This window comes from Aspergillus melleus, assembly GCF_016097325.1.
Source record: "Aspergillus melleus strain CBS 546.65 chromosome Unknown contig3, whole genome shotgun sequence".
NCBI lineage: Eukaryota > Fungi > Ascomycota > Eurotiomycetes > Eurotiales > Aspergillaceae > Aspergillus > Aspergillus melleus.
The window spans coordinates 3,519,943-3,542,852 of NW_025763372.1; the positions used below are offsets into that span (position 1 = coordinate 3,519,943).

General features: G+C 51.7%; 10 protein-coding genes across 10 annotated transcripts; 5 read left to right on the forward strand and 5 right to left on the reverse strand.

The window, feature by feature from the left end:
• Window positions 1-128: 128 nt before the first annotated feature.
• On the forward strand, window positions 129-1,709 carry cox10 (protoheme IX farnesyltransferase; the record flags this gene model as incomplete). Its single annotated transcript, XM_046087967.1, has 1 exon — window positions 129-1,709. One exon carries the CDS (start codon window positions 129-131, stop codon window positions 1,707-1,709), a length of 1,581 nt encoding a protein of 526 aa, XP_045943935.1.
• A 399-nt stretch (window positions 1,710-2,108) lies between these two features.
• MSD1 (aspartate--tRNA ligase MSD1) lies at window positions 2,109-4,261 on the reverse strand (the record flags this gene model as incomplete). Its single annotated transcript, XM_046087968.1, has 3 exons — window positions 2,109-3,227; window positions 3,284-3,990; window positions 4,048-4,261. The coding sequence occupies 3 exons, from the start codon at window positions 4,259-4,261 to the stop codon at window positions 2,109-2,111; spliced, it is 2,040 nt and encodes a 679-aa protein (XP_045943936.1).
• A 1,111-nt stretch (window positions 4,262-5,372) lies between these two features.
• On the forward strand, window positions 5,373-7,423 carry MSY1 (tyrosine--tRNA ligase MSY1; the record flags this gene model as incomplete). Its single annotated transcript, XM_046087969.1, has 5 exons — window positions 5,373-5,659; window positions 5,735-5,888; window positions 5,939-6,225; window positions 6,282-6,630; window positions 6,683-7,423. The coding sequence occupies 5 exons, from the start codon at window positions 5,373-5,375 to the stop codon at window positions 7,421-7,423; spliced, it is 1,818 nt and encodes a 605-aa protein (XP_045943937.1).
• A 453-nt stretch (window positions 7,424-7,876) lies between these two features.
• MSH6 (mismatch repair ATPase MSH6) lies at window positions 7,877-11,731 on the forward strand (the record flags this gene model as incomplete). The annotated part of the gene is made up of 5 exons (XM_046087970.1): window positions 7,877-8,197; window positions 8,260-8,292; window positions 8,357-8,528; window positions 8,588-10,971; window positions 11,024-11,731. 5 exons carry the CDS (start codon window positions 7,877-7,879, stop codon window positions 11,729-11,731), a joined length of 3,618 nt encoding a protein of 1,205 aa, XP_045943938.1.
• An 815-nt stretch (window positions 11,732-12,546) lies between these two features.
• LDX57_006277 (putative histone h1.3.) lies at window positions 12,547-13,418 on the reverse strand (the record flags this gene model as incomplete). Its single annotated transcript, XM_046087971.1, has 3 exons — window positions 12,547-12,838; window positions 12,904-13,250; window positions 13,317-13,418. The coding sequence occupies 3 exons, from the start codon at window positions 13,416-13,418 to the stop codon at window positions 12,547-12,549; spliced, it is 741 nt and encodes a 246-aa protein (XP_045943939.1).
• A 353-nt stretch (window positions 13,419-13,771) lies between these two features.
• Window positions 13,772-14,306, reverse strand: LDX57_006278 (uncharacterized protein; the record flags this gene model as incomplete). Its single annotated transcript, XM_046087972.1, has 2 exons — window positions 13,772-14,211; window positions 14,267-14,306. 2 exons carry the CDS (start codon window positions 14,304-14,306, stop codon window positions 13,772-13,774), a joined length of 480 nt encoding a protein of 159 aa, XP_045943940.1.
• A 761-nt stretch (window positions 14,307-15,067) lies between these two features.
• LDX57_006279 (non-ribosomal peptide synthetase) lies at window positions 15,068-18,225 on the reverse strand (the record flags this gene model as incomplete). Its single annotated transcript, XM_046087973.1, has 4 exons — window positions 15,068-15,640; window positions 15,693-16,054; window positions 16,105-17,535; window positions 17,601-18,225. 4 exons carry the CDS (start codon window positions 18,223-18,225, stop codon window positions 15,068-15,070), a joined length of 2,991 nt encoding a protein of 996 aa, XP_045943941.1.
• Window positions 18,226-18,333: 108 nt separating this feature from the next.
• Window positions 18,334-18,669, reverse strand: LDX57_006280 (uncharacterized protein; the record flags this gene model as incomplete). The annotated part of the gene is made up of 1 exon (XM_046087974.1): window positions 18,334-18,669. The coding sequence occupies one exon, from the start codon at window positions 18,667-18,669 to the stop codon at window positions 18,334-18,336; it is 336 nt and encodes a 111-aa protein (XP_045943942.1).
• Window positions 18,484-20,458, forward strand: LDX57_006281 (O-methyltransferase). Its single transcript, XM_046087975.1, has 4 exons — window positions 18,484-19,466; window positions 19,531-19,708; window positions 19,772-20,086; window positions 20,155-20,458. The coding sequence occupies exons 1-4, from the start codon at window positions 19,440-19,442 to the stop codon at window positions 20,367-20,369; spliced, it is 735 nt and encodes a 244-aa protein (XP_045943943.1). The 5' UTR covers window positions 18,484-19,439; the 3' UTR covers window positions 20,370-20,458.
• Window positions 20,459-20,784: 326 nt separating this feature from the next.
• LDX57_006282 (uncharacterized protein) lies at window positions 20,785-22,255 on the forward strand (the record flags this gene model as incomplete). The annotated part of the gene is made up of 5 exons (XM_046087976.1): window positions 20,785-20,875; window positions 21,043-21,197; window positions 21,279-21,418; window positions 21,508-21,570; window positions 21,676-22,255. 5 exons carry the CDS (start codon window positions 20,785-20,787, stop codon window positions 22,253-22,255), a joined length of 1,029 nt encoding a protein of 342 aa, XP_045943944.1.
• Window positions 22,256-22,910: the final 655 nt, after the last annotated feature.

Consider the following 22,910-nt stretch of genomic DNA (forward strand, 5'->3'; position numbering starts at 1 on the left):
GTCGCTACCGCCGGGCGGGCCGAATTCTGCCATTGCGGGAATCAACGAACCCTCATTCTCCGGTCTCTCCTTCACCACTCGCTCTCCCGCTGCCTCTCCGATCGGGACATGCGTATGTTCTCGTCGCCATGATCCTCCTCCGCCCGTCTCTGCGGAGGCTGGCTCCGTCTCGGGACCCGTCTCTCGTGTGCTCCCAATGCCTTTGGCGTGTCAATCGCTCTCCTCCGCCCTCCGCGGTCCGCAGCTTCATCTCGTTCTCGCGATTACAATCGAGCATTGCCGATAACCCCTCCGCTCCTTCGAGTTCGAATAAGTCATATTTCTCGCCTAATAAAGGAGTCGATGGCCCTGTGAACAAGAATGACTTTTTCTCGTCCTTGCGCTCCGTCAATCCCTCCGCCCAAGCGAAACCCGCCGACTTATCGTCATCATCGAAGAATGAGACTGACGCCGGTCCCATTGCTTCCGAATCGAATCAAACAGAGTTACCTCATCGCCGGAGGAAGCGCCTAAAGGAGGAGACTGATCATTTTAATGGAGCTGCAACTGCGCTCCCACCGGATGCCTCTGCGCAATTGTCGACTTTGTCGTCCGCTCTCCCCGCGACGTCCCTCCGCCGCAAAATGGCCGCGTTTTTTGCCCTCTGCAAGCCTCGCCTCTCCTTCCTGATCGTCTTGACAACAACATCGGCCTACGGGATGTATCCGATCTCCTCTCTCCTCACTCTCGATCCGGCCATGACCCCTCTTCCTACTCTCTCGACATCTACTCTGACCTTCCTCTATCTGACGACCGGCACGTTTCTATCATGCTGCAGTGCCAACACCTTGAACATGATACTGGAGCCCAAGTACGATGCGCTCATGACCCGGACACGAAACAGACCGTTGGTACGGGGTCTTGTCTCCCGTGGCGGGGCGATCCTGTTTGCGATTGCAACAGCCGCTTCGGGTCTCGGCCTGCTATACTTCGGAACCAACCCTACGGTTACGGCGCTTTCAGCTGCTAACATCTGCTTGTACGCATTTGCGTACACTCCACTGAAACGCATCCATGTCGTCAATACCTGGGTGGGTGCCATTGTCGGAGGTATCCCCCCGCTGATGGGTTGGGTGGCCGCGGCCGGTCAGACCGCAACCACGGGCCATGACACATGGCACGACATGCTCTTCAGTGAGAACAGCATCGGCGGCTGGCTCCTTGGAGGGATTCTGTTCGCATGGCAGTTTCCTCATTTCAACGCGCTTTCGCACCTCATCCGGGATGATTACCGAAATGCCGGATACAAGATGCTTTGCTGGGTTAACCCCGCGATGAATGCCCGTGTCGCCCTGCGCTACTCGGTCCTCATGTTTCCCATCTCTATCGGTCTTTGGTGGGTTGGCGTCGTGGGCCACGGGTTCCTGGTCGGCAGTACCGTCGCAAATGGCTGGCTTGTCAAGGAGGCGTATCGTTTTTGGCAACACCAGGGTGCCCACGGCTCGGCTCGTGGCCTATTTTGGGCCAGCATCTGGCAAATGCCTATTCTCCTGGTAGGCGGCCTCGTGACGAAGAAGGGTCTCTGGGATGGCGTTTGGAAGAGCGTATTTGGTTCGTCGGAAGAAGACGACGACGATTATGTTTATTACGACGAGGAAGAGGGCGAGGAGAACTTGAACCAGAGCTCCTCTTCGACGGAAGTTGCCCGTCCGAGCTCCCCGACAGCGTGAGTGGGTTGTTAACCGTCTGAAGACTTTTCGCATTTTCATACTTTTCTATTCATTAGTTTTTCTTCGTCTGTGTATTAGATTCCCTTTGCGGTATGGGATGGCGTTTGTATAACAGCTCTTCAGTCTTTCTTCCGTCTCTTCTCATTTCCTGTGAACACCATCTAGTGTAGATATATAGCAGACTTGCGCTACTTTTGAGCGTTGATGTGGCTGGCGGATTACTCTTATCTTCGCCAGCGGCGGCCAAAACCCAACGTTCTTGAACAATAAACGGTTCAAAATCGAGATGAGATTGGGTATAACGTCTATATCATACATCTATATCACACACCTATATATACACATTGTACATGTTTTAATCTTCTCCACAGGCCGCGTCATTTTCCTGTGTGGCATCGCTTATTTCTTCATTTGAAGATGATACGTGCTTAAGGCCTTCTCCGTCATCGCACTGGGGGCCTTGACCATCGGGTCTTCGCCACCCTTCCCGATCTTGGGGAAAGCAATCACGTCGCGCACAGACTCCTTACCGAGCATGACGGCAACCAGGCGATCAAATCCAAGGGCCAGGCCAGCATGCGGCGGACATCCCGCGCGAAGCGCTTCCAGAAGATGCGCAAAGTCGGCGAGTCGCTCGTCCGGCACCTGCAGGATGTCGCGCAGAATGAACTCCTGCACGGTGGCGTCGTGGATACGTCGACTGCCTCCGCCTAGCTCGACGCCGTTGACAACTAGATCGTAGTGGTCGGCGACAACTTTCGTGGGATCCGTGAGCAGTAGGTCGACATCGGCGGCGTTCTTGGGCGCCGTGAACGGGTGGTGCGTGGAAGAGATACCGGCAGCACCGCCTTGGCCGGGCTCGGAATCGGTAGACGGCGAGAACAGCGGGAAGTCCACGACCCAAAGGAAGTCGAAGCCGGTGGGCGCTGGTTTGAACTCGGAGGTGACTGCGGCGGAGTGAACAGCTCGACGGAGGTCGCCGATAGGGGTAGAGCCGCCGGAGAATGGGGCTTGCTCGCGCGCCTGGATGACGATAAGATCACCGTGATCGAGATCAAGGAGCTCTTCCATGTATTCAGCAGCCTCGAAGCCGAAGGGCTGTAGTCCGCACAGGGGTTTCTTTGCGTCGTACACGAAGACACCGGGGCCGCCGGCGGGGTTGTCGTTGAATGGTGCACCGGCGGGGGAATCAAGGAATTGGCTGATGAATTCGGCCATGGCAGCAGGGTCGTTCTCATTGTTTTCGACCTTGAAGACTTCCACGATCGGGTCTTGTAGGGGAGTGATCTTATTGACGAGGTCGACGGGCAGGAGGTGGCCAATACGGGAGATCTCCATGCCATATCGAGTGTCGGGCTTGTCGGAGCCGTAGCGACTCATGACTTCCTCGTAAGAGACTTTCCGGAAAGGTCCCTCTGGAGCTGGATCCTTCATCAGGGTTGACCAAAGTCGACGAATGACACCTTCAATCGTGCGCATAACATCATCTCCTGTAGCGAAAGACATTTCCAGATCAAACTGAGATAACGACTGTTAGAGTTGGAGTCATGAATTGAAGAGGCGCAAATTCATACCTGAGTAAACTCTGGCTGTCTGTCAGCACGAAGATCCTCGTCCCGAAAGCATCGCGCGAACTGATAGTATCTCGGGATCCCGCTGGCCATCAGGATCTGCTTGTATTGCTGCGGACTCTGAGGTAAAGCATAAGCCAGCCCTCGCTTCCGGGTTGGCACCAGGAATTCTCGAGCACCTTCAGGCGTGGACTTGAACAGCAGAGGAGTTTCAATCTCGACAAACGGTGGACGACACTGCTCCAGCTCCTCCTTGCAAATGTTATGAACTTGCGCCCGGAACCGGAGAGCTTCGCGCAATTCCGCGTCCGCTCGCAATTGCAGATACCGGTGTTTGGGCGCGAAGACTGTATCCGACTTCATCAAAATATCCTTCGGAAACTCGTTCAAAGGGTAGATATCTTCCAGCTGGAGTTCCCACGGATCCGTCTTCTCCATCTCGGACCCCTTTGACTGCTTCTTTTGTACCTTCCCGCGGACTGCGACAGGGCTGTTTGGGCGGACCGACTTGAGCTTGTCTAAGGAACCGCTTTTGGCGAGTGATACGAGCTGTACGCTGTGTTTCATGGTTGGGTCTGTTAGGCGCACGAAAGCGAGCTTTTTGGATAGATCTCTGCGTTCGCCCAGATATCCATGCAGAACCACTTCTTGGTCCGGGGCTGCTTGTGAAATGAACGTCTCGAAGTCATAAGTAGCCGCTGGGAATTCAACTAGAGGGTCTGGGTTAGCGATCATTGTGACTAAGTGAGTCCAGAGGGAAAGAATACCTGACGCCTTGTACTGTTCCAAGAATTGGCGGGGCTCCAGACGAGACTGCGCCTCTTCCAGCAAAGCACATCGGGCATGAAATTCCTTCCTCGGTATGACGCTGCCATACCCCCCGGCCCGCACGCCTGTGTGTCTGGCGCGGACATAGTTCGAGACCTCGATGTAGCTGGAGCACAGGCGTGGGGACAGTCGTCCCGCTCTGCTGAGGAGCATTTTCGGAGCGGAAGATGGAATATGTGCAACAGCTCACGAAGCAATGGAGGTCCCCAAAGGCCCGACTTATCAAACCAGGACAATTGAACCGATGTCACTCCCGGAGAGTCGATCATAAGTTGAAGCTGAGCGCATCGCGAGAGCAGCGCCCTCTCCGCCTTCCACAAAAGGCCTAGCGCCTCCGCCCCACGACGAAAATAAAAAAGCTCGAAATTCCTCCTCCGACTTTCCTTTCTCCATCCTTCCAAGTTTTGAATAGTGAGTCCATACCTTTGACCTTTCACGGCATTTCTTGTGTCTTTTGAATCCCAGCTAACATTCTACTCTAGATGATGAAAGCCTAGTGTGTACTATATGACCCATCTCTCCTCCTGGAGCTTTGCGGCTCTCCTTTCGGGGCTCAAGGGCTGTTTGGTTCCGGATGGAGGGAGGCTGATATATGCGTTCGGCACACCCACCTTGTTACTTGACGGACGCGATGAAGGCATCTCTGAAACAATCCATTACTTGGTGGTGTTTGCCTCTGATTGGGTGCTTTGGTCGAGGTCAATGACCCTGGATTTATACTCTGGCTGCTTTGCCGGTTGGAGTATTTGGTGAACGGGCTCTTGATCTCAGTGGCTTGATAGATGGAATATGATAATGAATATAACATCGATACCCTTTTAACCGCGTTTCTGTACTCCTTACTCGTCGCCTTCACTGAACTCGTTTGTCTGGCTGAACCCTCACGCGCTGTAGAAGAGTAGCCTGTCTCCGATTACGTATTTCCTTTTCGTAGCTTTGTCCGGAATTTCAATTAAGGACTCATCGAATTAATTGTCTGTGACGCGTTAATTTCTTGTGTCTACTCTTACTCTGTCTTGCCTGATTAGAGAAAAAAAACACATCCGCATCAATGATTCTCCGTCGGGGAAGTAACTGATCCGCTTCTTATCGTCGGAGCTCCAGAAAGAAAAAGACGCCCCCGACAGCTTTCCCTCATTCCCTCCACACCTTCGGACTCGGTCTATCGCGCAATCGCGATTGACTTGATATCCTACCTACAACCGGGCTCATGAGGCCACAATTGGGGTCCCTGCCTTGCAGGGCACGCCTTCAAGCGTTAACCATGCGATCTCCGATCCGACAGACGATATGCGGCGCTCGCAGCTACGCGCGCACTCCAGAGTCCCTACGAGCGAATCCTCTCCGGACGACGAATATTCGGCCGGTGTTGCAGACGAAGATTTTTGAGAGCGAGACCGTGCAGAAACGAGCCATCTCGAAGAAAATTATTCAGCGGCAGAAAGATGCCGAGGAGGAATGGGCGAGGTTTGCAGAGGAGATTAAAGCGGGGGAGAGACAGAACTTTGTGCAGTTTTTGGAGGAAAGAGGATTGGTTCATGATGTTGTTGGGTGAGTGATGGCTCCTTGCGCTTGAATCTGGGGTCTGGGGAGAGGACCAGGCTGACTTGGAATTGAATTGTGTAGGGAACGAGATCTGTTGCATAAGGTGTTCACCGAGAAGAGAGCTGGTATTTACGTGGGCGTGGATCCGACGGCTCCTTCGATGCATGTTGGACATATGTTGCCTTTTATGGTCTTGGCCTGGGGTTACGTTTGGGGCTTGCCGGTGACGTTCTTGGTCAGTTATACACTCTCGAGATGTTTGGGGAATTGCTAACAGATGGATAGCTGGGAGGTGCTACGTCGCGAGTCGGTGATCCTACTGGAAGATTGCACGGACGGGAACAAGTCCATTCGTCGATCCGCAAAGCCAACATGGCAAGCATGCACATGCAGTTGAAGCGATTGGGCGCAGGCATTGAGGCGTATGGTCGCAGACACGGATACCAGAAGACGATGAACTGGAGGCGGGCTTTGACAAATAACAACACCTGGTGGAACAACACGCCCTTCATCGAAGTGCTGCGCGATCTGGGGGCGTACATGCGAGTAGGTCCTATGCTGGGAAGAGAAACGTGAGTTGGGAGCTTCCTCCTTCATATGTCATAGTCTTTGTTGACCCAACACCCAGCGTCAAGAACCGCCTTGCTAAAGGCGACGGAATGTCTTTCGCTGAGTTTTCTTATCCTTTGATGCAAGCCTGGGACTGGTGGGTGCTCTTCAAAAGAGGTGGCGTCCAGGTTCAAGTAGGGGGCTCAGATCAGTACGGAAATATCCTCTTTGGAATGGACGCCGTTAAAGCTATCAGCAAAAGCACGGCCGTCGAAATAGAGCGCAATCCTCTTGATGACGATATCGACAAGCCAATTGGCTTTACTACGCCGTTGCTGACGGCTCCGAACGGTGAAAAGTTCGGCAAGTCTGCCGGTAACGCTATTTGGCTTGACAAAGATATGACCTCGACATTCGAGCTGTATCAGGTTCGTTGGCACATGCTCTATTCCACTCCGATGCGATTCTGACCGATTGTAGTTCTTTGTCCGCACCCCTGATGACGTTGTTGAACGCTACTTGAAGATGTTCACCTTCATTCCTCTCCCTGAAATCGCGAAGATCATGGAGGAGCAGGTCAAAGACCCGTCCAAGCGAGTGGCGCAGCATACTTTAGCATCTGAGTTCGTTGAACTTATCCATGGCAAGCAGGAGGCGGACGCCGTCGCTATGCAACACCGCCAATTGTTCAGGCCACGATCCTCGACGGCGGAGCCGACTCCTATGCCCAAAACAACGCGCGCTCCTGCCAGGCAGACAAACTCGCCATCAGTCTTCTTCGCCAACCCTCAAGCTGGCAACGCCTATGCCCCGCAAGTCAACTTCACGAACATGCCGAGCATCCAAGTAACTCTCCCCGAGTCTCTGGTGTATAACCAGCCGTTGCATAAGGTCCTCTGGTCCGCCGGATTGGTGGCATCGAAGAGCGAGGGCCATCGTATTGCAACGAACAAGGGTGCTTATGTCGGAAGCCGTGGCGGAGATAGTGGAATGATGTCGGATGACTTGTCCTTCACACCCATCACAACATGGCCTGGGTCAAAGACGCAGGAGTTCATTGTGGATGGCAAACTGTTGTTCTTGAAGTTGGGCAAGTGGAAGTTCAAGACCGTGACGATTGTGAGCGACGAGGAGTACAAGCAGCTCGGCCTCAGCGCGCCCGGATGGGAGACGGAGGTTTCGAAATCCGAGTCTTCTACTTCCGATTCTACGAAGCAATAAATGGGTCGCCATGCTGATGTGCCCATGGGGAATTTGAAGCTAGAAAAAGCGCCGCGTGTCAAGAGTATCTTGACTATGTGATACACGGCCAATCATGTATTATTAGATAGACATATGTATATAATGAGCCTGTATACCTATACAGATGAACAGATGCACAATCTCATCAATGTTTCCTGAATTCCGGTCCAGAAAGGGGGTGCAAACGGTGTCTGCTGTCGCTGTACGGCGGCGGAAAGCACGCAAAACCACTAAACGCGTCGACGCGTTGCCGCCCGCGTTTTGGATCCATCACGTTTTCCCGCCTGCGACACTCCCCCATCTACCATGTCCCATGCCCCTATCAACTCGAGTCCATCTTTACCCCGTGCATTTGCCTGTGATCGCGTATATCTTCATATAGAAGCATCATTCGAATGTCACATATTTACCAGCCCTAATTGATATCTCAGCATGGCTAAAGGTGCGCCCGCCGCATCCTCTACGACTGCAACTCCTCCGTCTGCGTTGAAACGCACGACTCCCAGTTCCCAGAACATGCGCAGCCAGAAGTCCATTCTAGGCTTCTTCCAGAAATCATCGCCCTCAACTCCAGCGACTACGCGCAATGCTGAGCCCGCCTCGTCACCCGCCCAGAGGGCGTCCGAGCAACGCGCAACCAGCGCGAGCAAGAAGAAGAGCGTTCCGGCCTTTTCCGATCTCGCTCCTGTTCCTAGTAGCGATCTGGTGATTCCAGAGGAGGAGGAGGAGGACGATGAGGTCAACAAATCGGAGGTATGGTTACGTCTGGGATATAGACCTCCAAGTAAAATACTAACAAAGGTCACAATGAATAGGCCAATAAACAGACGGCTTCACCTTCCCGTCGGGTATGCGATTTCATTCACTATAGCCCTGATACTCTGGTGAATGAGAGGAACTGATAGTGAATAGGCGAAAAAGAAGGTCAGCTATGCCGAATCGGACTCGGAAGGCGAAGATGACGACGACGTTATCTTCCGCCCTGGGCGACAGAACAACCGCGCATCGAAACGACGGAAGACATCCCCCGAAAGCGAAGACGAATTTGACCAGGGTGATGCGGATGTTGGCTACTCGGATGATGGTCAGTTCTATGCAGGCTATACTCTATACCTACAGGGCCATTGTTCTAACAACGAGCAGAAATGGATGACTTTGTAGTTGCCGACGAGTCGGATGAAGAAGCGAAACCGAACAAGAAGCGCAAGAGACCGTCAGCTCCCGCGAAAAGCAAATCGTCATCTTTACCACCTCCACCTGAGGCCGACGAAGAGCTCGATATGGATATTCCGGAAGGCTCAGCTGGTACGGCGCTCAAGTGGGCATACGACCCCGAGAATCCCGAACCTCGACAGAACCGTGCCCCTCAGCTCTCTGCGAAACCATCCTCTGCCCCAGTCAAACAAAAAGCACATGTCACCGAGCCGGAACAGCGTTACGCTTGGTTGGCTAAGATTCGAGATATCGACGGCAACCCTATCGGTCATCCTGAATACGATCCGCGAACCCTTTATATACCTCCGCTCGCCTGGTCGAAGTTCTCTCCTTTTGAGAAGCAATACTGGGAGATCAAGCAGAAATTCTGGGATACTGTCGTGTTTTTCAAGAAGGGCAAATTCTACGAGCTTTACGAGAATGATGCCACGATCGGTCACCAATTGTTCGACTTGAAGCTCACCGATCGTGTCAACATGCGCATGGTGGGTGTCCCTGAGATGAGCTTGGACCACTGGGCGAATCAGTTCGTGGCCAAAGGTTTCAAGATTGCTCGTGTGGACCAAGCTGAGTCTGCATTGGGCAAAGAAATGCGCGAAAGGGATGGCAAGAAGGGTGGCAAGGAAGACAAAGTCATCAGGCGAGAACTTGCGTCTGTTCTCACGGCTGGTACCCTGGTCGAGGGTTCTATGCTTCAGGATGACATGTCTACGTACTGCGTGGCAATCAAGGAGGCCATCATTGATGACCTCCCGACCTTTGGTATAGCGTTCGTGGACACCGCGACGGGCCAATTCTTCCTTTCTGAATTTGTGGATGATGTGGATATGACCAAGTTTGAGACCTTCGTTGCGCAGACCCGTCCACAGGAGCTATTGCTTGAAAAGTCGACTATTTCGCCGAAAGCCCTACGTTTACTTAAGAACAACACCGGTCCTACCACGATCTGGAACTACCTGAAACCAGGCAAAGAATTCTGGGAAGCTGACATAACAGTTAAAGAGTTAGACGTGAGTGATTACTTTGTCTCTCAGGACGAAGACAATCTCACGGCATGGCCTGAGGTCCTACGCGAAGCTCGCAACAAGGAGTTTGCCATGTCTGCCTTTGGTGCCTTGGTCCAATATCTCAGGATCTTGAAGCTCGATCGTGACCTGATAACCATCGGAAACTTTACGGCCTACGATCCAATCAAGAAGGCTTCTAGTCTGGTGCTGGACGGTCAAACACTGATCAATATGGAGATTTTCGCCAATTCGTTCGATGGCGGTGCGGATGGGACACTGTTCCAGCTCCTCAACCGCTGCATCACCCCCTTTGGCAAGCGGATGTTCAAGCAGTGGGTGTGTCATCCATTGATGGATTCCAAGAAAATCAATGCCAGATTAGATGCTGTTGATTCCCTCAACGCCGACCCAAGCGTTCGAGATCAGTTCTCATCTCAGTTGACCAAGATGCCTGATTTGGAACGTCTCATCTCCCGCATCCACGCAGCCAACTGTAAGGCGCAGGACTTTGTGCGTGTCTTGGAGGGCTTTGAGCAGATTGAGTACACGATGAGCCTTCTGAAAGAGAGTGGCTCCGGGGAAGGAGTCATTGGTAAACTTATCAATGGCATGCCCGATTTGAACGAGTTGCTTGAATACTGGAAAACGGCCTTTGATCGCACGAAAGCCAAGGAGAATGGCATTTTGGTCCCAAAGCCCGGGGTTGAAGAAGATTTCGACAAGTCGCAGGATCGCATTGAGGGACTGCACAGTGATCTCGATGACCTACTCAAGCGAACCCGTCGTGAGCTTGGTTCTAGTGCTATATGCTACAAGGACAACGGAAAAGAAATTTACCAGCTTGAGGTGCCGATCAAGGTGAAGAACATTCCCAAGAATTGGGATCAAATGTCCGCCACCAAGCAAGTCAAGCGCTACTACTTTCCTGAATTGCGTGCTCTCATCCGCAAATTGCTGGAGACCCAGGAAACCCACAGTCAGATCGTCAAGGAAGTCGCTGGTCGATTCTATGCGCGATTTGATGAGCACTACACAACCTGGCTCGCCGCTGTCCGAATTATCTCTAACCTGGACTGTTTAATTAGCTTGGCTAAAGCTTCGGCTGCATTGGGGCAGCCGAGTTGTCGTCCCGTGTTCGTCGAGGACGAGCGGAGCGTTTTGGAGTTCGAGGAGCTGCGGCATCCTTGTCTCCTCTCTTCGGTAGACGATTTCATTCCGAACGATGTGCGTCTGGGAGGGGATTGTGCCAACATTGATCTCCTTACCGGTGCTAATGCTGCCGGAAAGTCTACAGTTCTTCGCATGGTATGTTACAACCTAATGTCACCCGGAAAGCAGCCCTCTAACTTGATCCTAGACCTGCGTGGCCGTGATAATGGCTCAAATCGGTTGCTACTTGCCCTGCGAATCAGCACGACTGACTCCAGTTGATCGGATCATGTCTCGTCTAGGCGCGAACGACAACATCTTTGCTGCCCAGTCGACCTTCTTCGTGGAACTGTCCGAGACGAAGAAGATTCTATCCGAAGCCACGCCCCGGTCCCTGGTTATTCTCGATGAACTAGGCCGAGGAACTAGCTCCTACGATGGAGTCGCCGTCGCGCAGGCCGTGCTGCACCACGTCGCCACGCACATCGGCGCCCTCGGCTTCTTCGCAACGCACTACCACTCCCTCGCCGCCGAATTCGAAGGCCACCCGGAGATCTCTCCGAAGCGCATGAAGATCCACGTCGACGACGAAGAGAAACGTATTACCTTCCTGTACAAACTCGAAGAAGGTGTCGCCGAGGGCAGTTTCGGTATGCATTGTGCGTCCATGTGCGGTATCCCCAAGAAGGTCATCGAAACCGCTGAAGACGCAGCCAAGCAATGGGAGCATACTAGTCGGTTGAAGGAGAGCCTGGAGCGTCGTAAGGGCGGCGGCTTCGTCGGTCTAGGCTGGTGGAGTGATGTCGCCTGGGCTCTCCGCGAGTCATCATCGTCGTCCGCCGAAAATGATGCCGAACAGGACGAAGTCACCGACCGCAGTCTGGAAGTGCTCCGGAAAGCCATCCAGGCACTGTGAGGTTACAAGGCTCTTCACCTCGCCTGACTGCGCGAGTGACCATGGTGTGTGAATGTCCGAGATTTGATGAAAGATTGTTGTCATTTCGTGCTGTATTATGTCTCATATGCGGTTTACCTTTCCCGTATGGGCTGAGCTATATATGCTCTGCTTGATGGCGTGTTGTTCGGCGTTGTGGATTGATTCTTTGCAATATGACGATCAGACCAGCGAGGTCTTAATTTCGGGTAATCTTATCTGGGTGTATCTTTCATCTACAAAATCTTTAGAGATGTTATTCTTTGATCATTTTAGTTCGATCTTCGTATCTTCTTTCGTAGACACGCACATCCTTCTGTCGTGCTTCTATGGCCTCCGTATTTTTCCTGGAGATTATTTGGTAATGTGTAACTACGGCTGAGAATGAACAAGATAGAGGGGAGTAAGCGTTCTTATTGCTAAGGGATCTTTTTAGACCTTAACAGCCAGATCGACTTAATAAAGCATGAATTTCAGAACCCCCATAATACAGAAAAAGAAGCAACAAATCATAAGCAATCCCCATGAATGAGAAAGATAGCGCTCGTCTTCACTAGACCAGGCAAAACTCCCAAGTCTGATCCACGTCATAAAGAAAGAAGAGATCACGGAAGCCTGCCAAATCCAGCCAACACTCCAGCCAACACTCCAGCCTCAGTAAAATCAAAAACAATCAAGGGACACCAGGCGATAGAATAAGCAAAAAGAGACCACTAGCAGAGCATGTTTCGCCAGACCAAAGGGGAGAGAAGAATTTGTAAGAGTGAAGGACCAGCATCTGCTCGAGAACCCCGGATCTAGGCCTCTTCGATCTCGCCCTTGGTAGGGGTATCAAGGTCAATGAACTCAGTGTCGATATCGTCCTCGCCTTTGATAGTCTTGGGGGTATCCAAGGCATCAAGCTCGGCATCGAGGTCGATGCTTCCCAGGTCGTCCTCAGCATTCTCATGCAACTGCAGCGGCATGCTGGTCTGCTCCAGGTCACAGTATTCTGCCTGCTCATCGGTGTCCTCCACCTTCACGTTGGCAAGTCCATTGTTGTCCTCGACGTTGGGCTCGGGCTTCACCATACCCTCGTTGGCCTCGTCGCTGTTAAACGATCAGTGGACTTTTCTCGCATAGGAGATACTAGGGTGGGGGGAGAAAAAACATACTCTTCTTCGACGAGCTCCTTGTTCTTAGCGGCAGTAGCCTTCTTCACGGGGGTCTTTCTCTGTCGCTTTGATTTGGGAGAGCCGGTCGCTTCGTCGGCGGGGCCGGCAGCAGCCTCGGAGTCAATGGGTGCAAGCTTCTTGCGCTTGACAGGAGATCTTTTCTTGGGGGTGGTGGTCGCGCTGTTGGCGGCTGAAGTACCTGGGGAGGCGATGGAGTTCGCAGCAGGGCCATCGGCTGCACCAGCAGTGTCAATTTCCAGGAGCCTGCGTTTGGCGTTGCGGTACGAGGTGCTGGCGGAAGCGCTGTTCTTGTACGGGTACTTCAAAGCAAGCTTTTCCATATCAATCTATAAAAAGGCAAGAAATGAGACTTCGTTGTTTAGAGACTTTCAAAAGCATATCCAATAACTTACCCTGCCGCCTTCCTCACAGACAATACCAAGAAGCAAAGACTTGGCTTCGGCGACAGAGAGGCCCAGCAGGCCTTCTGGCTTAGTTTTGGCAATCGCAGACATGGTTAATTCCCACGTGAAGAAGGATGATGATGAAAGTCGCTGTATAAAGACGGACGAGTGAAGCGAACGTTGTGGGAGGAAGATGTCCTTGAGATGGGTCAAAGGTGGGTATGGTGGTTGAGTATTGGTAAAGAATATGGAAGACAGGAGAGACAAAGTGAGCCAGATGAGAAAGGTCTTTAGAAAGAGGAAAGGCGCAACACAAATGGAGGGCAAGGAGGAATGAACTGAGAGTGAAAAAGAAATGGAGGGTCCCTTAGGTTGGGCAAGTGAATGTCTGGTCACCCAGGTCTGCACACTTCAGTTTGTTTACAATTACAAAGATAAAGGAAAGCTCCAGGCAGACCAAAACGTCAATTTTCCGACTTTATGTTTTTTGGGTACCCAAGGCGTTGACTCTGGATATTCTTGAATACGGTCTCCCAAACCTGGGGGAAGAAAGCCCTTGAAGGCGGTCCTGGCGGGCACGTTGGCTCAGTGAAGAACTTGTGCTGGTCAAAAAGACTGTTGACAGTAGTAGAGTCCCTGTTGTAGCGGAGCCGGAAATTCACTGGAGGGAAGCCAGACTTGTACGGGCCTAGGTCCGCAAGCCGTACCTTTGTGAGACGCGGACCAGCCGAGAATTTCATGGTATTGATATAGAGGGTTGCCGTCGGCGGAAGATTCATGGCATATTGAATCGCATGTTCCCGCGATTGTCGAGCAAATACTGGGAGGCTGAGGTGTATGAAGTTCACGTAAGGGGCAGCTACGTAGGCAACGAATATCATCGGAATGGCACTGGCAGCGATGACTGGACGCATAAGTTAGCTCAATGAACCCATCTCGCGCAGAAAGCTGATTCTTACCACAGCCAATTTTCCATCTCTCTTCGCCCTTGCCATCCATGGCCGGGGCAATGAGGACACAAGTAGCGCCAAACATCAAGATTGTCGTGATCCGCATCGCTCCGACGAAATTTATCCTCTTGGTTCCAGCTTGATAGATCAAAATCCGTTCCGGGGGAGCTGCCGCTTCCAATTAGCGTTGTTCTCCCTTTCCTTGCGCATTGAAGCTATTCTACCTCGTTTAATGGCGTTTCTCGCATGCGTTGTGGCAGTCGACGTCGATGAGTTTCGAATTGGAGTCGCGAGTCGCCTGATCGACGGTCTGCTGCCGAACTCTCTCTGTACGGCTCGAGGGAACGATATGCGCATTTGCGAGGGTAATGACGGCCGCAGCCTCATTATGGACAGCATGATTGGGATTGATTTGAATGTCGTTCTGAGAAACCAAAGGAAAAGCAGAGAACGGACAATAATTGGAGACGCTCGGAGACGGTTCCAGGCACGTGTTGATCCCGACTTAGTCAGCGCCGTCTCTCTCCCTCTATCTTTCTCTGTTTCTTCTTTCAATCCTCATCGATGGAAGGAGCTTCATGTCTCAAAAGACGCCATTTTGTGACCCACATTATGTCTGTTTATCATTGTCCAACATCGAGCGCTGATCTTTAGGACCCAAAACCCACAGAACTACTCAATAACTAAGTAAAACATGAACTATATATTTCGACGCCAGTCGACGGCTGTCCTGGACAATGAAGTTGGATATCTGAATTCAATAACGAGATATATTCCACGATTGAACATTTCCTTCATCAAGAATTGAATCTAATTCAGTGGGAGAAAGCCGCTACTACTGCCAGACCCAAGACTATCCTCGCTTGGGAAACTACTCTCACTCGATCCACCCGAGATGATTCCCCACTGACGCATCCAATTACTTATCCATAGCGTGTTCACACATCCTACGCGCCGTAACAAAGAGCTGGCCGCTTGTGAATGGATGGGTGGCAGCATGCGAGCTTCGGCTGACTCGTGAACCGCATTTTTGAAGAAGTCAAGCAGCTTGGCGGCCGGGTTGGTTTGGGAGTCAGTCGTCGTCTTATCAACCACGTTCTTCAGATTCTCTACCCAATTCTCGAAGGAAACAGGCTGTATACCTAGCTTCTCAGGATAACAGGCGAGAACCTCCGGTGCAATCTCGGACCAAGATGTCCATGATGGATTGATAACGTGGTATACATGTGTCCCCGAGGGCAAGTGAGTCGGATTCGGCTCCGTCGAGTAGCGGAGAATTTCCAGCAGGACCTTGGAAAGCTTGTCGACTGGGATCCAGTCTAACCGGTCTCTTGATGGGAAGGTTACTGGAAATGTCTTCAAGTATGCCGAGGAGATGAATATCTGAGTGAACGTCAGCTGGGTTCATTGCGTTCAGGGATGAGAAAGAGGCTACCGAAGGAATATACTCGTTGGGGTTCCACAGGCCCAGAGGTTGTTCAATTGGGCCTGCAACTATCCCAACTCTACAACATGCAGACTGTACCCCCGAAATCTCGGCTGCCTTGTCGAGAAGACATTCAGAGATCAGTTTTGATTGACCGTAGCCCATCCTCGCAGCAACGGAAAAGTCATGGATGGGTCCTTCGGGAACAGGGTGAGGTGAATCCCAGGAGCCAACAGCGGAGACGCTGGAGATGAACGTGATGAAAGAATGCATGGCAGAGGCGTGAGAAAAGTCAATGAGATGCCGAACCCCTCGAATGAATGGCTCGAAGCTGGCGAGATTCCAATTGAAATTGACTGCCCACTGATTGTCTGCTCGCGGTCAGTATGTGATAGAACTTTCGTTCTCAGAGAATGCTTACGAATCACATGAGTTACAGTATCGAGTAACTGACTATATATCGCATCTTGAAGACCGAACTTTGGCTTTGAGAGGTCTGCTTGTAGAAATTCGATCCGGTCAAATTCGATGCTACTGAGACCGCGCTGAAGGCCAAGCCGGATGTGTTTGTGGGCAGCATCGGCGCTTCGGTTGAGACAGATGATACGAGATACATTCTCATCCTTCTGGAGCTCGTCAAGAAGATATGACCCAAGAGAGCCTGTGCTGCCAGTGAGAAGAACGACCATGTTCTTTGAGGGCGTATGAGGAAGATGGCCTCTAGACTGCGGTAGGCCATCGCAGTATTTCTGGAACAGTCGGTGCATTTGAGCTAGTGGAAAGCTCTCGTCTGCATGTGAGCCATTCTTCTCAATGGTATGATCACTGGATGATGACGTGACGCCTAGTTGGTCCAGAATATGCGCAGTCAACTGATCCACGGTTGGATGGGTGTAAATCGATGCTGCAGGGAACATCTCCGCAGATTCATCCCCCATTCCCAGTTCTCTCGCCTGGAATCGCAATTCTCGAGCCATCTGGATTACCTGCAACGAGTCGATTCCTGCCGCGAAAAAGTCGGTATCTGATTGTAGCGGCCCCATATTAGTAATTTCCTTTATCAATTGCTGCAACCACGACGCAACAGTCGCTGGGCTGGTGAGTTCCAGAGCAGGGAGATTCAGGAACTCAGAATGCTCAACGGCCTCGTCAGCTGTTTTGTATAACTCTTCGATCTCTTCCTCGTACATGTGGAATGTACTCCTTCGCTGAATCTTTCCTTGTCCGAGATACTTGATCGGCTTGGATGCGCTCGCGAACAAAATGTGGTGCTGATCTAGCTTTCCGTGTGCAGGTGCATGTGTGTTAGCCTCGGCAATGGTTGGCTTCATGCTTTCCAATAACTGATATTTTTCTGTCGAGTTATAAGGTACGTCGCAGAGCAGATCAATCAGCACAGCAGGCTGGAATCGTCCTTGGCCTACTACCATGGCTCCTTTGACGAGCGGGTGGCTCATCAGTGTCGCCTCAATTAAAGCGGGTGCAATCTTTTCGCCGTTGCTGAGAACGATCACGTCGTCCTTTCGACACTGGTACATGTACAGAAAAGGCTTGGACGGGTCCGGATGCCGTGAGTAGAGGTCTCTCATTGACCATTCCTCAATATCAGGAAAGGTGTTGAACACTCCCTGGTATAGCTTCAAATTGGAGTCTCGAACGATGAAGAGCTCATATAATCCGTCCAATGCCTCTCTCATTTCAATACCGGAATGTGTGGGATGCCAGTGAAAGTAGGGCCAGTCGTCGATAGAAGGGGATAGTCGTTGCAGGCACGCAGTTTCGGTTGCCCCAAGGTTGCAGATGACACGCGTGTGCTTTGAGATGAGGTCTCCAGCTTTGTGAGATAAGGGAGCTAGCGATGGTCAGCATATTACAGTTGTGGTCAGAGAACAAAGTGAGTGAGGATGAGCAACATACCACCACTGGCGACAACATAGTGGAGCCGGTTGACCCTCTCAAGCGCCTCTGGGTCACGACTGAGTTCCTCATATATCGACGGTGCTCCCATGGATGCGTCTACGTTGGCATATTGATGCATTTCATCTGCGTATATCGCATTCGGAACGACTTGAGGCGCACCGTAGACCAGAGTGACGCCAAGCAGCATAGCCCACGTTATGCCGGCATTCAGCCCGCTGGTATGGAAAAGTGGCATGGAGGTATAGGCCCGCCGAGACTGTTGATATATCTCTGTCGTCGGAACGTATCCGTCCACGTGGGGAATGGTCCTCCAGGCTTCATACGTGCTAAGAATACCGACCTTCCAAGTGATCGGTTTCGGAAGTCCGGTTGATCCAGTCGTATGGAGCACAAGACATGGGTCCGACCATGCTTCCTCAAAGCTCTTGTTGTAAGGATACATTGCCACTGGGTAATCCAGGAGGAATTCCTCTAGGTCCGGAACAACCCAAGATAGCATCGGCCTCTCTTTCAAAATGGCGTCGATGTTAGTCTCCTTGGCTCGGAGGAACACATTGCAGTCCACGCCGGCGAGGACGTTTACATGGGCCTCAACATTATTCCGAGGGGACACGAAAACCATCTGAAAGTTCAATGAGTCTCTTATATCACCGCTGCCAGCGACTGGACAGAATGGACTACCTTATAGCCAACTTTGATGGCCCCAAACATGAATAGAAAATATCGTATGTCACCTTTCAACTTGCGAGTCAGAATGAGCAAAAGGCGACATGACAAGCAAGAACTCACTAGGGCCCATATACCCAATTGTCTCAAAATTCTTCGGAGGCCCCAAGAGGTACCTCAGGTACCAGCTCACTCGGTTGACCGCATCTGCGAATGTTTTGCAGGATACATCCACGAAGCCATCCTGGGGTTTGGCCGTCTTCGGGTACGCGAAGAGTGGATGGTCAGGTACTGCACTTGCCAACTCATCTGGAATCAGATGCACCAGCCGGTTAGGGCTTGCATTGGTGGTTCGAAAGATGGGATGGATATCCTCGCGGAGAGGAGCCGCTTGTGACATAGTGGAACAGGTGTGAGCTATGTTAATGAACAGCACGGAGGCCAGGAACCACCATCAGGTTAAGTAGATAGATGGGGAAAGACTATGTCAAGATGCAACCCGTTTAAGGATCTCCGGTTTGTTCTCACTGGTCCTTCTATCATTGGTCGGTCTCGGTATATCTCTCCTATCTACTACTGCCGAATCAATTGGGTTAGCTCAAGCTAAGATAATAGCAACATCGTCTATCTGCACATGGTAGGACCCATACGAATCTCACCTCAGACCGGAGACTGGAACATTCGACTATCTCTTGATACTCCTTTTGGAAGCCCGTGGGCTCCGAGTCCTACAATGCGCATTCCCTCTACGAGACTCCTGTCAAGGTGCCGAAGATGATTTGCCTTAGACACGTCGACATTGACGGCGGAGCCGCAAATGTAACGGTTCATCGGCCGGCGGAGTTGGAATGGAAATGAATCCGGAGATTACGATGGCCTTCCCCATGGAGATGCAATGTTCAGATGCTTTAGAGATTCCGATACTGTGAGGACATGCATACGGATCGGGGTCCAAACCGACTTCGAATGCTCCGCGGGATCAGAATATCGCCTATCTCAACACTCCAGAGCTGGTTGCCACCTAAATCACGAAGATTCTGGGGCTTGAGACGAATATAAATATGAAGGTTGAGTCCGTGCAATACCCTCAGACCAGACTCTCAGATCAAACAATCAACACTTCGTCCCACAACCACACTCTCAAAGCCCTCATCAACCAATACCACCAAGATGCTTACCAGCGTTCTGTCGTTCACGGTACGGACCTTCGAGAATCATGATGTGATTGCCTCACAATAACTGATAACTCTTCCCCCTACAGCCTGAGCAGGCTGCCCAGGTTACCGAGTACTGCACCAACGTCTCCAACGATGTATCAGACAACATGAACGAACTCTGGAAATGGACCTCCGAGGAATTCGAAGATGCCGACAAGATGTCCTCGCCTCTGCAGGGCGCCACGATGAAGTTCCTCGCGGAGCACCAGCAAGCCAAGCGCAGTGAGTTCTCTCTTCTTTGTCCCTACCATTCCACAGCTCCCGTCTAATTCACATTCCCACCAGTCCTTGAGATCGGCTGCTACACCGGCTACAGCGCCCTGGCCTGGTACGAGAGCACTGTTTCAACACAGGCCGAGATCATCACTCTGGAACTGGACCCGAAGATGATCGCCGCGTCGCGCCGCACCTTTGACAAGTACGGTCTCAACGACCGCGTCACCCTCATCGAGGGCCCTGCGCAGGACTCCCTGCAGAGGCTCACCGGCACCTTCGACATCATCTTCGTGGACGCCAACAAGGAAGGCTACGAGGGGTATGTCAAGACCGTGCTAGACAAGAAACTCCTGAGTCCGAAGGGTTTCATCATGTGCGACAACGGTGAGATATCGCCCATTATTACTTTGAAATTGAACTAGATGTACTGATTCCTCGACCAACCTATTTAGTCTTCGCCCGCGGTATGACCATCTCCGCTGATGCCAACCCTTACCTGTCCGAGAAGAGCCGCGCCTACTGGACGGCGAACGGCATCGCGCTGCGGAAGTTCAACACGTTCTGCAAGAGCGACGATCGCATTGACAGCGTCCTGCTGCCCGTGTATGACGGAGTTACCCTGATCAAGTGGAAGCCTGCCGTTGTGGCGGCGAACGGGTTCCACTAGGTAGCTACCTGGTTGGACATGGACATGGAATGATGATTACTAGAATGAACGCTATCTAGAAACTAGAAAAATCCAACGAGAATGTTCTGCTTATGAAAGATTAACGAACCTTGGAACCCTGCTGTGAGGTCACATAAGAAGATCCCCCCCGGAGTCGCAGGACTTGCCTGTTCGGTAACACCCGCCCAGATGCCGATTTCGTAGCCGCTCCCTTCGGTAACTCCTGGGCATCTTCATTCCGGATTGTTCGCACGGCTAAACTACAAGAGTACAATGAGAACTGATTATAAAGTAACCTACGCACACCCATGCCCTTTCTACATAAACATTACACTGTAACCCACGAACGCCTTGTCCACGGACCTCATTCAACCAAATAACCAACTCAACAACCAACTAACCAACCAACTAAACAATGTCCTCCCCGACCAAACTCCCCACCCGAACTCTCGGCCGCAATGGCCCCGAAATCCCCGCCTTAGGGTTCGGCCTGATGGGCCTAAGCGGTGCGTCCCCAGCCTCCATTACCATCACCATCACAGGGCCCCCAATCTCAGCCAGCCAGCCTTAGCGTTGGCATTGAGAGCACGCCCCTACCTCCTCCTAAAACGGCAAAACAAAAACACTCTTACTATCTAATTAATTCACTAACTGGCTAATACCCCGCGCACAGCATTCTACGGCACTCCCACTCCCGACGACGAGCGCTTCAAGCTGCTCGATCGAGTGTACGAGCTGGGCTGTACCCACTGGGACACGGCGCAGCTGTATGGCGATAGCGAGGAGTTACTGGGTCGGTGGTTTAAGGAGACGGGGAAGAGGAATGAGGTATGTTAGTTCGACACTATCTATCGCTTAAGCAAGTCAGTATGTTATCGTTCTCGGACGATGATCTGACCATCGAGCCAGATCTTCTTGGCCACGAAGTTCGGCAACAAAGTGTCTGCTGACGGGGGTCGCGAGATATGCAATGACCCCGCGTATATCCGCGTGGCTGTGGAGGAGAGCCTGAAGCGGTTGGGGACGGATTATATTGATTTATTGTACTGGTATGTATGGGACCACCCTGGCGCACTCGCTTCTGCGAGGTCTTTTACTATTCGGGGTGCGAAGATGCTGACGGCGAGTGATTTACTAGCCATCGGTTTAGTGGCAAAACGCCCGTTGAGGACATTGTGGCGACCATGAAGGAATTCGTTGAGTAAGTGCTTACCTCACTAAAACCTACTCATCGGCCTATCTTGCATGGAAATCTGTTCCGAATACCGAGGGAAAAGAAACACTATAACTAACTGATACGTAACAGCGCCGGAAAAGTGCGTTATCTCGGTCTCAGCGAATGCGGCGTCGATACACTCCGTCGTGCGAGTGCCATCCATCCCATTCAGGCGTACCAGATTGAATATAGTCCATTCTCCCGGGACATTGAAAAGCCCGAAACGGGACTTCTGGCGACTTGTCGGGAGCTGGGCATCGCCACGGTGGCATATTCGCCGCTGGGCCGGGGAATGCTGACGGGCGCTTACAAGTCGATCGATGACTTCGACGAAAATGATTTCCGGCGGTCGATTCCGCGATTCTCGCGCGAGAATTTCCCGAAGAATTTGCAACTGGTCGAGACTCTGCAGGAGATCGCGGCGCGGAAGGAATGCACTTCCGGTCAGCTCGTGTTGGCCTGGATGATGGCGCAGGGGGAGGATATCTTTCCGATTCCGGGGACAAAACGAATCCAGTATCTAGAGGAGAATATGGGTGCGTATGCGGTCAGATTGTCGGAGCCGGAGATTCAAGAGATAAGCGAAGCTATCAAGAGTGCGGAGGTGCATGGGACGCGGGTGGCTGAGCGCCAGATGGGTTATTTGCTTATGGATACGCCGCCATTGTAGATTCGGAGGGCCTAGATACGGGGTAGCTGAGCTGATGATGTTGCATTGCAGACGTTTGTTGCAACTAAAACTGACCATTCATCGCTCATCGTCTACAAATACTGTTGTATGTCGTCAGCACTAGACCGGGATTGACATGCAGGGACGATAAAGTAAAATTTACGAGCCTACCGAGGAAGACTCCCCGAATAAGGTCATTGGAACCGGAGAATAGGGAGTTCTTCTTGGGGAAAAAGCTGACACTAATCAGCCTGGCGTGAACTCCGGTGGAACAAACATTATAACTCTCCACTTTCGATCTCAGACCAAACTCCTCTTTCTCCTCTGAGCTTCCGTTTCTAAAGATGTTGAACCTCCGGAGTTTTGTTTCTCGGAGTGTCATCGTCTGATCTCCGGGTTCTTATTTCTCCAGTTGTGCTTACCTTTTGTTCAGTACGATAATCAAATGCATCTGTAGAACTCCCTTGGAACATGTGTCTTTGTTTCTACTCAACATCACTCCATGGGGCTTCGGAGTACGCCTCGACACTTTCTGTAAGCGCACGATATGGTAGGCTTCCTGGACCTGTTCAAAGGTTAGTGAGCATGGCCAGCTGTATTCAAGGAGCGTTACCATAAATCCCCTTCCGTAGAGACGCCACTAGACATTCTCTGC

Bases quoted from the DNA above. Each gene is read 5' to 3' on its own strand.
- LDX57_006281 (XM_046087975.1), top strand. From the start codon at position 19,440: ATGCTTACCAGCGTTCTGTCGTTCACG. The intron at 19,709-19,771 runs GTGAGTTCTCTC...CATTCCCACCAG, and splicing joins GCACCAGCAAGCCAAGCGCA to TCCTTGAGATCGGCTGCTAC. The intron at 20,087-20,154 runs GTGAGATATCGC...CAACCTATTTAG, and splicing joins TTTCATCATGTGCGACAACG to TCTTCGCCCGCGGTATGACC.